Consider the following 14,860-nt stretch of genomic DNA (forward strand, 5'->3'; position numbering starts at 1 on the left):
GGAATCTGCTAAATCATTTCAAGCAACATTGCTTCCCACAAGTGGGAGCCAAGTTCCTCTCCCCTCCTCCGCCCCTCAAACAGCTCCCAGCATCCACTGCAAACTGTTCAGGACGCAGATGAAGGAGTGCACTGGAGCCGCCATGCTGGTGAGCGTGTTGATGTGTACCTGGACAAACAGTGGTATGGTCTGCATGCTGGCAATCTCTCCTCTGTTCATGGGGTCTCGGGCCAGAATGTGCAGCGCTCCCGTGCAGCCCTCCACGATCTCCTCCATACGCACTCCGTCCTGGGGGACGGGGGCAGACACAGGCAGAGAGCTGTCAAAGAGGAAGGAGCCCTTCAGGGACCCGCCGAGTGCACGACCATCCGAGCGCTGACGACGAGCTCGGCCCGATGGTGTGTTTGGCTAACCGAGCTAACGGCTAACACACAGCAGGCCACGGAGCTGGTGCTGACAGTTGCACGGTTATGACATCACAGCCATCTGTTGAAAGCTCATGCGCAGACGAGACGGGGGCAATGTGGTTTGTAGTCATTCACTCAGACAGCACAGCAGTGGTCACACACACACACACACACACACACACACACACACACACACACACACCACGCAGAGAGATGTGCTTTCAGGCTGTTGCTGGTTCAAGCTGTTCACTTTGCTATAAAACTAGCCCTGTGTGTGTGTGTGTGTGTGTGTGTGTGTGTGTGTGTGTGTGTGTGTGTGTGTGTGTGTGTGATCCACACCTGGTACGTCTGCTGTGCAGAGGAGGCGTGTCTCTGCGTGTCCTGGTGGGCCTTCAGCAGCAGGTTGACCAATCGTGGAATAGCGCCCGCCTCCCTCATTGGCGCCTGATTGGCCGGGCACAGCGCCAGGTTCCGGATCAGACCGACTGTGGCCTGCGGGAGAGGACGGAGATCAAAGATCCCGCTCAACAGGATGTATTTGGGTCAGCTTGAAAGGCGAGCGGCACATGTGACGTCTCCAAAGGACTCGGGCCAACGGCGCTGCGCTCGTGTGGTGCGTCACATCAAGCCAACCACAGGGAGGAGATGAAGAAGATCTTTCCACCTCTGTTCCCTCTCGCCAGCTCCCAGCTGTAGCATACAGATCTAAATGTGTCAAAGTCAAGTAAATAAGACACGTCAGCTGTAACCAAAACCTTGTGAATCTGATGAGGAGAAGGAATGTCTTCCTCATCCAGAACGGATCCTTCATCTGCTGACTGTGATCATACAAACATCTCTTCCACTGACGATGCGTTCAGTTGTGTGGAGTCTTTACAGGAGACGTCAATATATTGGTCTGTTAGAAAACGTCTAGTCATGATATCATCACATTTTAAACACAAGAAGTAGCACAACTTCCTGTTTCCCTCATTGCTTCCCTCCCTCCTCTCTCTGCCTCACCAGCTGTCTGCAAAGCTTCCTCATAGTCACACTGTCCAGTCCTCCATTCCACATCATTAAACGCCAATAGCTCAGTTCATTAATATAATCTGCCTGAGTTGGCAGCGCTGTGTGTGTGTGTGTGTGTGCGTGTGTGTGTGTGTGTGTGTGCGTGTGTGTGTGTGTGTGTCTGTGTGTGTGTGTGTGTGTGTGTGTGTGTGTGTGTGTGTCTGTGTGTGTGTGAGAGAGGGCGAGGTACAAAATGGAAAGAACTCATTTCACTCTACAAGGTAATAGAGTGACTCAGAGAGAGAGATGGAGCGCAGATGGACGAGTGCGAGTACAATTTGCTTTGTCAGTTTTTTAAATGAACCGCAGCAGTGAATGTGTACACTAACACGTCTTGTTAGTGTATCGAGCCGGATGCATCATCAGCACCAAGAACAATCCAGAGTGAAGCCGTTGGTCGGGACATCAGTCATATTGCAGTTATAACGTGAGATGAAGCGTCTCCAGCCCCACCAGCTGTGTGAGGTCGTGCTGCCCTGGGCTAACATGCTAATGTTTAGCAGCTACAAGTCCCCCGGTGCATCAGACAGCATACTAATAAAGGCATGAGGCATATTCATGTTTGGTCCTGATGAAGACGCCAGAGGAAAGGTTGAAGAATTGAATCAAATTCATCCTCTGGTGACAGCAATTCATATTTCATAGCAATCCACCTGATAGTTGGTTATGTTTTTTTACATTTGAAACCACAGATATCGACCTCTTGGGGGCCTGAGATGAAAAGTCGTTAGGATTCATCCTTCCACGTGAGTGTTCTGATTTGTTGTTCTCTGGCTGTGCTCATGAAGCGCTGGTGGATGCTTCATGCATTAGCTTTCACTGTATCTTCAGACAAAATGCTTAACCATCCTCAAACAGCATCCGAGCCCGTCTGATATGTAATGAGTCAACTATACCGAACCTCTCAACGCATCAGTGCCTGGAGACGATGTGGTGAGTCCTGCCAGACTGACCCAGCAGGGGGCAGCAGTGCACAGAGCAGACGAAGTGTGAAAGTTGACATTTTAACTAAAACATTAAGTTTAATTTAAACATCGGAATGCCAAATTCTGAGTCATGTTAGTCTTAAAGTGAAGAGACTTTTAGTGTCTTCTGGATCAGCAGATCTGAAAGCGAGACACACACACACACACACACACACACACACACACACACACACACACACACACATATGCAATGAAGCGTTCTAATGCAACTGGAATAAATTCAGGCTGTAAGAGCAAATCAGGTTGTGTGCAAATCTGTGTGTGTGTGTGTGTGTGTGTGTGTGTGTGTGTGTGTGTGTGTGTGTGTGTGTTTCCAGAGACTGTGTGGAGGAGTCATCTAGCAGAAAATGATGGGCCAGATTTAGCTGCAAGAACAATTTCACCCTGCACTCAGCTGACACTGGAAAAGATGTCAGGCGCTGTGAGGAGTGTGAGGAGTGTGAGGAGTGTGAGGAGTGTGAGGAGTGTAGTACCTGGGCCGCGGGATACAAGCACAACAAAGCCAACAACAACCAAACAAAAGTAAGAATACTGCCTTCATGAATTATGGATATCTTTACGTCTGACACCTTTCAGGTGTTTGTGACGTTAATCCTTCATGAGACTCTGTGCCGGCCGTGCATTTCCTGCCTCGGCCTGCTGTCTGATATTGAAACATACATCTGTTTGTCACCTGACAGGCAGAGGTTCAAACCTCCAGCACCACCATGCTATACCAGCTGATCCAAAATATTTGGGTGGAAAAAAACATACCAACAGACCGGAGAGACGACTGACTGCTATCACAATCAAGACAGAAGACGTGATGATTTCAGATGAAAAGTGTTCATTCTGCTGTCAACCAGGTACCGTGCTCAACCGCATCGAAGCTGGTGGACTGACCACTGAGGGGAAGCAGACAGCTTTCAGGCATGGAAAATCACACATCGACCAAATTGCTACCCTAAAGATCACCGTTGAGCAATGCAAAGAACGGATTGATCCTCTTTGTCAATTACATTGATTTTGAAAAGGCCTTTCACAGCACAGACCACAAGTTGCTCTGGAAATTCCTGACGCACAATGGTTTCCCCTCAAAATGTATCAGCATCATCAAGAACACCTGTCAGGGGATGCGGGGCCAAGTGGCCCACCAGGGAAGAGACAGGACCCATCTTGCTCTCTCCTTTTCTTCTCATGTATCAGCTGGATCATGAACCAAACAACCAACAATAACCAGACCGGCGTCCAGTGGAGCTCAACAGAAGACCTTAAGCCCTTCCTTTGCTGATGACGTCCCCTCACAGAGCCGTCAACACATGCAGGACACGTCTCAGCTGTGAGACTTGGGCTCAAAATGAATCGGCCGAAAACAAAAAGGCAAAAGCTCCACAGCAAAAGCAGAAATCCTATAACCATTGAGAACCAGACACTAGGAGAGGTCAATGAATTCACTTAGCTAAGAAGTGTTATCGCTGTGGATGGAGCAGCAGAGGGAGATGGCGAGGCAAAAACTGGGAAAGCAAAAACAGCTTTCGACATTTTAAACTCAGTCTGGGAATCCACAAATATTTCACTCGACTCCAACGTTAAGACCAAACTGCTGTCTGGATCAAAAACTCAGAAGACAACCATTAAATCATCAGCAAGCTGCAGGCGTTCACCAATCTGTGTAAGTCGCCTCCTGGGAAACTGCTGGCCAAACACAATCAACCACAGCAACCTGTGGGAAAGCACCACACAACAAACAACAGAAGAAGAGCTGGAGACGAGCAAGTGGAGAGGGATCGATCAGACCTTAAGGCAAAGCCAGACAGCAATAACCAAACGGGAGGGGGGGGGGGGGGCAGTGTTTAAGGAGAAAGGAGTTTTGTGGCATCGGCTGAGATAAATGATAAAAGACAGACAGGCATGGAAAGGTTTCATCAACGGCCTTCACTGCGCAAGGAAGTCAAAGGAAGTGAAAGCCTCAGTGAGGAAGTCAAAGGAAGTGAAAGCCTCAGTGAGGAAGTCAAAGGAAGTGAAAGCCTCAGTGAGGAAGTCAAAGGAAGTGAAAGCCTCAGTGAGGAAGTCAAAGGAAGTGAAAGCCTCAGTGAGGAAGTCAAAGCCTAAGTAAGGACGTAAGTCAAAATGAATCCATAGACTCAACTGGCCTACATATATTTGGAAAGACCAAAGGAGACAGGCCTTTAATTGTTTCAGCACAAAACGTTTGCTCAGTGAAGATGGTAAATACCATCAAATTGTTTAAAACAGTATGCATATTAAGTGTATAATAATTAGGTTAGTGAATAACGTATCAATTACAAATGAGTCATGTATTAACACCTCTATTCTCTCCAATCCACATTTTGCATTTAAAAAAGGAAAACACTTTATTTTCTCCAGTACGATCACTAAAACAAGTCAGCTGCAGATGAGCAATGCTCTTCACCTCATATTAGTGACAACGTTATGCCAGGTGACCTAATTCAATTGTGGAAAATCTAACCAATCTGAAGATTTGAAGCTGTTGTCCATCTTATCAAAAGTTACCAAGCATCTTCTTGAGACCTGGATCAAATCCAGCGGTTCGGCTTTAATTCAAATTTGACTCTCTATTAGATTTCTATATTTGATTTTTGGCTGCAGCCGCTGTGGACTTTCAGATATTTGAACATCTCTGTGCGGCCTGCTCTGGTGAAGTTTATTCTGTTTAAGAAGTGACATGATGTGGTTCTATGATGCGTCGCTGCTTTTATTCGTTGGCAACCATTTGACTTCCAGAACCTTGTTGTTTAAGTTGTACGCCAAAAGATTATAAGGATATGAAACATTTGAAGATATGAGAAATGACACCACATAAGGCAAAAAACAGACAAACAATGCATGCACTGGGGTATCGGATGTATGGACTGAAGTGCAGTCCATTGCATCAGACTAGTATAGTAAATAGTAGAGTATAGAAACATCTCTGGTGTGTTGACATCGCAGCAGCCCTCCCAACTCCATCATTCTATTGACATCTGGAGTAAATATGTTTATGGATCCATCTGTATCAATGATATCTGTAACACTGAGTCTGTCACCACCAGCAGCGCATAAAAGAGTGTGAAGCGGGTTTGAAATGATAAAACGCTAATAGCTGAGTTTAGTTTTAAACTCTGAGATGCTGTGCGTAACAGCAAGTCACCAGATGATGTCTCAACATGTAAACCACAGGATGCTCTGGTTGTTCAAACCACAGGACTCCAGTCGGCCACAGCAGAAGCACAAAGAGCTGTTGTGTGCTTTTCTTCACTAAACGTGACCACACGAACAAGAGCTGAACGCCATCGCCACATTTCAATGTTTCCCTTCTGGGAATAGGAGCACAGAATTGGCTCCGTTCAAAAAATCATTTTTTAGCAGTGTGTGTGTGTGTGTGTGTGTGTGTGTGTGTGTGTGTGTGTGTGTGTGTCCAACATGCTGCCACTAGTTGGCGCATTCCATGTGGCCACATTCATTTCTTTGTTCACCTCATCCACCAGCATGAAATATGGACGACATCAGCAGAAGTCAGAACCATGTTTACCTCATTCACACTGTGGCCGGTTTTCATTTACGGAAAGAAGCCACTAAGCACATCCTGTCAAATCCACCACATCTCTTTGTTGACTGACGAGCAGCTGAAATGATTCAGTAACATGAAGTCAGTGATCGTCACTATGACGCGAGTGGACCTCGCTCCTGTTTGAGAAGCTGCAACCTGCTGAAAAGGCCTCTATGTAAGTGCAAGCAGGGTTTGGAGGGAATTCACAAAGTCATGCTCTCAAACTGAAAGACCATTTACTTGAATATAGAAGAACAAGTGAAATAATATGGCACGTTATCGTCGTGTTTTGTGCTTATCCCACAAAAGACACACTTTGAAGATGTCGCAGTGGCCTTCAGGGATTTGTAATGAGCACATTGTTGTCTAGTTTACTACTAAAAGCTGTTTTATTGACTTTCCCTGGAGCAAAATGATCTGAGTGCACTTACCCCCAGTGTATATGCAATGGGCTTTTATTGTGAAAGGTAAGCAATGGAATGATTATTAATGATTAATAATAAAGCATATCTGATGGCTGATTCATCAGGTTATTATAACGTAAATGCAAAAATAGAAGTTTTGTCAAACGTATTAGTTTGTTCTCTGAATATAATTGAACACAGTGTATAATTAGTATAATTAGATTGTGTTGGCACATTTCCACTAACACTTGGTTTTGTACATGAATGAACCTCTAGGGGCTGCTCGCAGGATGCAGCCCGCATGGTTTGTTCATCTCTCTCTCTCTCTCTCTCTCTCTCTCTCTCTCTCTCTCTCTCTCTCTCTCTCTCTCTCTCTCTCTCTCTCTCAAGGGATGCTGCACACCAGCGGGTGTTGTCACAGCTGAAGTGCTTGAAAGTGAAGCATGTTGAGAGATGCTTGTTTGTGGGCGTGGCTCTGGCTGTGTATTGTATACAAGTACGTGTGTGTGTGTGTGTGTGTGTGTGTGTGTGTGTGTGTGTGTCTTGTACCTTGGTGTCAGTGCAGCAGTATGTATCATCACCTTCCTTCAGACAGCTGACACATGAACACCATCAATGCCGTTACCTTCTTTACTCCGGTCCCCTTCACTTTCCTTTCATTGTCGTTCCTTCTATCCCACTGAGGAGGTTTCAAAAGGCACAAACGCAGCTGTTATTGATTAATTATGGCCCCGTTCCATTTCAGTGGGCCACAGCTCTGGTGTTGTGGCGGCTGGCTCACTGGCTGTCACACTAACTTCAATATTTACCCTGCAATGACGCATCCAAAGCCTGTGACCCAGTCCACGTGTACGTCATTACAAAGCCCGCTGCTGGAGACCTCCAGGCTCGCAGCGGTCCTGGTCCTCTGCATCGTTCTGGGCCGATGCCCGGACCGACAGCTGTCCTCAACGGGGGTTTATCAAGAAGAACATGTAGAAGTATACAGACCACTGCCTCCAATCACCTTCACTACAGGCCAGTAGTGCGGCTGCCCCAGCAACTTCACGACAGCCGGGATACCGTAGTGCAGCCGCACGGCATTCTGGGCCAGCTCGGCGTCCTGGTGGCGAGAGGTGAGGTGACGCAGGGCGCAGACTGCCGGCTCAGCGACGTCCTCCTTCTCCCCGGCGCGCAGCACGGCGTGGATCAGCGCCTCCACGCCGCCGTACTGAGTCACCAGAGTCTGAGGGAGAAGACAACAGACGGGAGTCGCTCATCTGCAATGCAGGCGTGCCCCGAGGCGCCATTCAGAAGACGGAGGAGAGGAAACAACCACGAACACACGTGCACAGACTGTGTGTGCGTTAGGGAGTCACGGCTTGAAAGCAACGAGAAAACTGCATTTATCAATCAAATAGATTGCTTTTGGAAAAGGATTTTTCTTTCAGAGTGCAAACTGCAGTTTGCCTGAGACGAAGAGAGCAACTGAACAGGAGAACAAGACGTCACGTTGTGACCAGCTGTCAGCGCTCTGCATGAACCGCCGACCTCTCTGAATGCTCTTCAAGCTATGTGGATATGCAACACGCATAAATATGCATGCGTCAATTACTTTATAATGTATCATTTGTTGCGATTGATTAGGTCCATGAGAGCGAAACAGGGCGGAGCTACTTTACACATCAGGGGCGTTTGATTTAGATTTTTTATTCACACTTGTGTGTTTCGGAACTGCTGCTTTTGTCCTTTCACACAACACACAACCCAGACAGAAAACATGACTACTGTCAGCTGATGGATCTGTCTGTCGACGTGCAGCATGGACTGTTTGTTGGGTGCACCTTTCATCTTTTCATTCAGGAAGTTAAAGTTGACCCAGGCGTGCTGTGGATTTTAGCACTTCAATCTTTAATCATTAATATTACCAGTTTCTTTGTCCGTCATTAATTAAACATGAGCTCACTGTTACATTTTTTTCCAATAAATGAGTTACATGTCCGAATGGACTGGAGCTTCATTAACACATTTATTATCATTAATAATGAGTAAACGGCAACCGTGGACCTTTTTTTCCCCCTCAGGCCACATGAAGGACCTGAATTGTGAAAGAGACCTAAAACATACTGAGCTTACAAGAACAGTGTGTGTGTGTGTGTGTGTGTGTGTGTGTGTGTGTGTGTGTGTGTGTGTGTGTGGGGGGGGGGTCTTCTTCTCTGTAATCCAATTGAGATGTATGGACTAAATATACAAAACAAGAATTATAACACCGGTAGCTGACATAAAGCAATCTGATTGGCTCATAGCCATGATCAGTGGGCCGAATACGGGGCCGAGGGGTACGCCAACACTCCATTGAGACATGAGACCCCTGAAAGCCTCAACAACTACTTATATGGGGTCTTTAAACATTTTATTAAATGATTTGTCACTTGCTATCTTCATTAAAAGGTCATTTAAAAGCTTAATCTGCTATGTCCAGCAGTTTTCTTTCTTTAAATTGAAAACACAAAAAAGAATATTATGTAAACAATTTCTATAAATCAAATTTTTAAGTCTGTGAAAGACTTCAGCACCACACTGGAGCAGTAGTATGTACAGTTTATGGAGGTATAGTATCTTATACTGATGACTGCACTGTTGGGACAAATTTTGATTTGAAGTGACATTTGACCTGAACATGAGATTGTGACATCACAGAGGAGAGAGAATCACATGATCTACTTTCACGCAGCAGACGTGTTCCACTGCTCGATGCGTACCTTGTTGCGTGAGTTATTACAGGTGAGGTTGGACAGGATGCCGGTTGCACACGTCAACATGTTGACGTCGTCTGAGCCCAGCTGGGTGACCAATATCTGCAGCAGACCGTCCAACCCATCCTGCAGAGAGGGAAACAATCATAGATGCCATCAAAGTCAACGCAAATAGAAAGTTCCTTGAACTAAATGACAAAGAAAAACAGCTTCACGTAACCTGAACTTTTAAGTAATGAGGCATTTCTTCTGACTTTGTCTTAGAAACCAGGATGTGTTGGATCTCTGTTGAAGGTGTCATTTCGGTGCGTAAACAGCGATGCAATAAAAGTGACCAACGTCAATGCTCTCACATTTTGTCAACACTGAAGTCACCATCCCTAAAGGAATGAAGGGCCAGGTTGACTTAAAGGAGTGAATCCTTCCCTGCTGAGCAGCTCACCACAGTCGGCTGCCATCCCGCTCTCTGTCTGCTCTATAAACCAGCCAGCGGCTGGATTCTCTCCTGAATCATAAGACTCGAGAGAAGCAACTGCAAAAGTCTGGGGGAGAAAGTGCAAGAGTGAAGTGCAATCATTGCTCCGGTTTCTTTCCCCTGGATGCATGACTGGCATTTGGTCAAACTGCTCTGCAACTGAACAAGCTCACTTTTTCACAAGGTTTCGAAAATACCTCCAGATATTGCCTGTACATTGAGACTTAACCCCTCGCAGTGCTGAGCTAAGCACAAGGACTGAATCTTTGTGCTGTATTGCAAATTAAATCAGCCCCATCAGTTCTTCTAGAATCACTTTGTAAAGTGGTTCCTTACCCCCCTGCCCTCTCAAATGCATTCATCTTCTTCTTCATATACACTCAATGTTGCACTGTTGGATGTGAATGTGAACATGTTGGCGTGAGTGTTTAGAGCTCCCTCTTCTCCCATTCCAGAGGTTGATATCTCCTTAGACACAGAGAAAGCCTTCGATCGAGTGCCGTGGGTAAACTTGTACCAGAACCAGAATATTTGTAGCCTGCTTAAGTTACTGTATTATTATTATTTACCTGGAGCATGCATACAGACAATAATTCTGTCCAATTAGGTCGAGTTAACATATCCCACTCACCAAGGCGGTCCATAGTCCCTGCTCTGGTTCACAAGTGCAATTGAGCTTCTGTCGATTGCACTTCATTCACCCTTGAAAAGCAGAGCATGTGGAGCGTGGGCATGGAGCACAGCTAGTGGTCCTGCATTCATATTACGCTTAGTCCAACTTCAGGCTTGTTCTGGTAATAAACTAAACCTCCCAAAAAACAAATGCTTTACCATAAATAACTGAGCAACCTGGTGTCTGCTGGAGACAGTCTGGCCCTCCTTTTCTTTTCCAGCAATACTATATTCCTCCAAGGCAAAGAAACACTCTCAATTCACATATTACTCTGTCATGCTCTCCACATTAAATACAATTTGACTTTTGTTGTCATGACATGTTGACAAGTTGTCTTCCTCTGACTCTTTTGGTAGAAACCAGGTGTCAGGCCTCTGACCCGCACAAGAGTCATCAGTGATAACACTTGATGTAACTCTACACTCTTCAGCATTAGTAAAGCATGAACAAACACTTCATTCATCATTTATAAAGCATTGTTCCAACATGAATACGCACTAATAACACATTAGTATGCAATTCATGGGCACATTTATACATGTTTTATTCTTGATTAATAAGCATGACTATTATGCGTTTCATGATGTGTTTTTCATACTTTGCAAAGGATGGATTCCCTCTTTGTAAATGAAGTATTAAGGACAGATAATTAATAAGATACTTTATAAAGTGTTAGTAAATGATAAAACATGTTTCTAAAGATAATGTATTGATGCATTTATTTATACATATAATGATTTATATATGCACTATATAAATATGTTTTAATACTGCACTTCATGATTAATTCAGGTCGTTAACTCGCTGGTTACATATGTTGTCCATCTAAATGTGACCATCTAAAGTGAAGACTATCTATGCTTTACAAAGCATTTAGGAGCCTCAAAGCTAACACAAGTCCCGTTATCTTCTCAACAGAAAAGGAAACATTAATATGATGGTGAGGGGAACATTAATATGAACATTAATATGATGTGATTGGGAACATTAATATGAACATTAATATGATGGTGGTGGGGAACATTAATATGATGGTGGTGGGGAACATTAATATGAACATTAATATGATGGTGGTGGTGGTGGGGAACACTAATATGATGGTGGTGGGGAACATTAATATGAACATTAATATGATGGTGGTGGTGGTGGGGAACATTAATATGATGGTGGTGGGGAACATTAATATGAACATTAATATGATGGTGGTGGTGGTGGGGAACATTAATATGATGGTGGTGGTGGTGGGGGACATTAATATGATGGTGGTGGTGGTGGGGAACATTAATATGATGGTGGTGGGGAACATTAATATGATGGTGGTGGGGAACATTAATATGAACATTAATATGATGGTGGTGGGGAACATTAATATGGTGGTGGTGGGGAACATTAATATGAACATTAATATGATGGTGGTGGTGGTGGGGAACATTAATATGATGGTGGTGGTGGTGGGGGACATTAATATGATGGTGGTGGTGGTGGGGAACATTAATATGATGGTGGTGGGGAACATTAATATGATGGTGGTGGGGAACATTAATATGAACATTAATATGATGGTGGTGGGGAACATTAATATGAACATTAATATGATGGTGGTGGTGGTGGGGAACACTAATATGATGGTGTGGGGGCCGTGCCTGTCAGCGGCATGAGTGTTCCATAGTTTGTTGGCACGTAGCTACGTAATATAGATTATGCTAGCTATAGCTAGCTGGCTAGCTAGCCCATCAGCAAGCTCGTCACTGGTCCAGAGATATTCGCCGGCACGCATCACCTCAGTTGTAAGTAAACCAATCCAGGTGATAGCTAGATACTCATAATCAATAATATGGAGGTGGCAGGAAATTATGAAATATATTCAACACTGGTGTTTACCTCACATCACTGGGAGCGATGCGTTACTAATAAGTATTCATGTTGGAACAATGCTTTATAAATGAGGAATGGAGTGTTTATTCACGCTTTATTAATGATAAAAGTGTGTTATTATAACCTTCAGATTGGAAAATATCCCTCTCTACCTCTGAGTAGTCATCTCTACAAAGTAGTAGTAGTCGTAGTAGTAGTAGTATTTAGTAGTAGGAGTCGTAGTAGTAGCAGTAGTAGCAGTAGTAGCAGTAGCAGCAGTAGTAGTAGTAGTAGAAGTTGTAGTACTACTAGTAGTAGTCGTAGGTGAATGAGTACGTACCTGTTTGGTGGCAGCGTCTGACAGGTTGCGGAGCGTCCACAGACAGTTCTGGATGAGACGCTGGCTGGAACCTGTGAGGTGTTGGCCCAACGCCTGCATACCACCTGCACACAGATATGAACACATGGGTACAGACATGTACCGGTACGCTGAGTGTTCCACATTCATGTTCAGTGATGTCAACACGTTCTCACTTGCAACAAATACATGAACTCGGTACGTGGCCCTCTGGTTTAAACTGTGACGCTCTAGCTTCCCCTCTGGCTTAAGTTTTGAAGGTGTCAGTGATAGCGAGTGTCTTTCTGCTTGTTACCTGCAGAGTGTCTTCTCAAAATGAACTTCCTATGTAGATTTACTTACTCAGCAAAAGTTATAGGTTTAGAAAACCAAAGGACTTGGTTGTATAGAGGCAACAAAATACTTAGTTAGAAAAGGTTAGGTTTAAGAAAAGATGGTTTGGCTTGAAACTGTATATTTGTTCTGTAGCATTACCTGAGTCTGTAAGTTAGAAAAACGTAAATAAGTCAGTTTCTACACGAGACACAAACAGAGGTCTCCTGGGTTCTTTCTCCCCACCAATCGGTCCTGTGTAGAGTTCTTATGTCATACTACATCAGTTGCAGACTGATGGTAACCACATGGATGGGTTTACATTGGACTGAGTCGAATGCCCGGTGAGTCCCATACAGACACTAAAGGGTGCCTCATGCGTTGGTATCCCACTGACCCGTGGCGGTATTTGACAAGTTAGGAGTAAGACCAGGTTGGTGATGGGGACGTACCAGCCTCTACTATTGCTGGCTTGTTGCTGGGACACACAGACAGCACTTTGAGAACACGACTGGTGGTCCACAGCAGCTTCTCATAGTTATAGTTCCTTGTGATGAACACCAGACCCTCCGGGCCCCCATTGGCAAGGATGATCAGCTGAGAAAGAGTAAGAAGTAGGAGGTGTAATTACGTAGCAATCAAGCGGACACAAAAGGGATCGCCTTCCCGATGTCAAGCTCCTTACTTTGCTCTCCTGGTTGCCGTAGGACAGGAGCTGCAGACAATCCGTGGTGATGGCCAGGAACTTGGGGTTACTCTTTTTCAGCAGGGGAACAATCCTTTGCAGGCCATCGGCAAGACGCACCGCCATCTTGGCCCCCTCTTGGTGCAGCAGCAGGTTGTGGAGGGTTGTGATGGCGTAGAATAAGACTGACTCTACTGGAGAACTGCATCAGGAACAGGAGGAAGACCGAGAGGAAAGGATTTAGTGGAGGCTGACCTTCATCATCCAGCAGCATCCCATGTACACAACGATTATAAGATAGGAAGTGAACGGGCTTCTGTAGATAGTGTTGCTTGCTCACAGCAATGTGTGTGTGTGTGTGTGTGTGTGTGTGTGTGTGTGTGTGTGTGTGTGTGAGAGAGAGAGAGAAAGAGAGATAGTTCACTGTTTGAGAACTTTGAAATGTCAGCACCTGATGAAGCTATCACTTGGACATTAGTATGGATCAGCAACCTTTAAGCTTTAGAGCTCACAACCAACTGCCTCCACCAAACGTCTGCTTTGTGAAGAGACCTGTCATTTATCAAATAAAAGAGACATTCCAGTCCTTTAACACGTTGAACCCTTGGTTCTTGTTCCTTTACATACAGGCATTTTGCATTGTTACTCACAGCAAAACAAAGCCAAAGACTCTGAGTCGTGGCTGAAACATGTACAAGTCATGTTTCAGCCATGCTCGCCGGATGGCTCCAGGGGTTGATGGTGTTCTTCTTCTGTAGGAAACCTGCAGATAAACAGTCCCCCACTTTGTGATGGGTCCAGACTGAAATGCCATCAGAAGCATCTAGAAGCATCATCATGTTCCCACAAAGTGGAATTGTAATGACTTCTCTGATTCTCTGAATTTATATCAGTTTTAAATCATTTTCACAAATCAATATATTTTTCAAACTGTTTTTTTGTAGTCATGAGACTACACAACATATAAATATTACATGGCAGAAGTGCAACAATTGTTTTTCTGAACAAGGTTATTTTTTGACTTTTGAACTGCAAATAAAGCTATAAACCAAGCACACTGTGCAGCAACAGACAGTAAGGACAGTAAGAGGCAGACTGGAACCAGACGGCCTTGTATCTGGACCCTGGACCTGTAACCCATAGATCATTGAGAATTATTACATTTTGAAGGATTGCGTTTGTTTGAACTCATGTAGCTTTTCTAGCACGTCCCTGGAAACACGTCGTCCAATTACATGCTTACATGACATCATGTGATGCTGCTCAGCCAATTAAATATGGAGAGACGGGCCGAGAGGCCGGACAGTCTCAGAAGGTCTCAAAGAAAGAAATGTGGACAGTGACTCCAGAGCCTTCAACCAAAAATGGACA

At 44.9% G+C, this 14,860-nt stretch overlaps 1 protein-coding gene across 3 annotated transcripts in view; it reads right to left on the reverse strand.

Annotated features, from left to right (window-relative positions):
* Positions 1-14,860, reverse strand: part of LOC137799037 (junction plakoglobin-like) — an 84,249-nt gene that overhangs the window by 12,647 nt on the left and 56,742 nt on the right. For all 3 annotated transcript variants that reach the window (XM_068596120.1, XM_068596118.1, XM_068596119.1), the window contains exons 6-12: positions 13,490-13,691; positions 13,257-13,401; positions 12,475-12,578; positions 9,139-9,258; positions 7,404-7,622; positions 747-899; positions 169-288 (exon numbers count right to left, since the gene is read on the reverse strand). In XM_068596120.1, the coding sequence (XP_068452221.1) occupies positions 169-288; positions 747-899; positions 7,404-7,622; positions 9,139-9,258; positions 12,475-12,578; positions 13,257-13,401; positions 13,490-13,691 (1,063 nt within the window). The remainder of the gene's footprint in view (positions 1-168; positions 289-746; positions 900-7,403; positions 7,623-9,138; positions 9,259-12,474; positions 12,579-13,256; positions 13,402-13,489; positions 13,692-14,860) is intronic.

This window comes from Clinocottus analis, unplaced genomic scaffold, assembly GCF_023055335.1.
Source record: "Clinocottus analis isolate CAN_PGR_092001 unplaced genomic scaffold, fCliAna1.0.p SCAF_34, whole genome shotgun sequence".
Lineage (NCBI taxonomy): Eukaryota > Metazoa > Chordata > Actinopteri > Perciformes > Cottidae > Clinocottus > Clinocottus analis.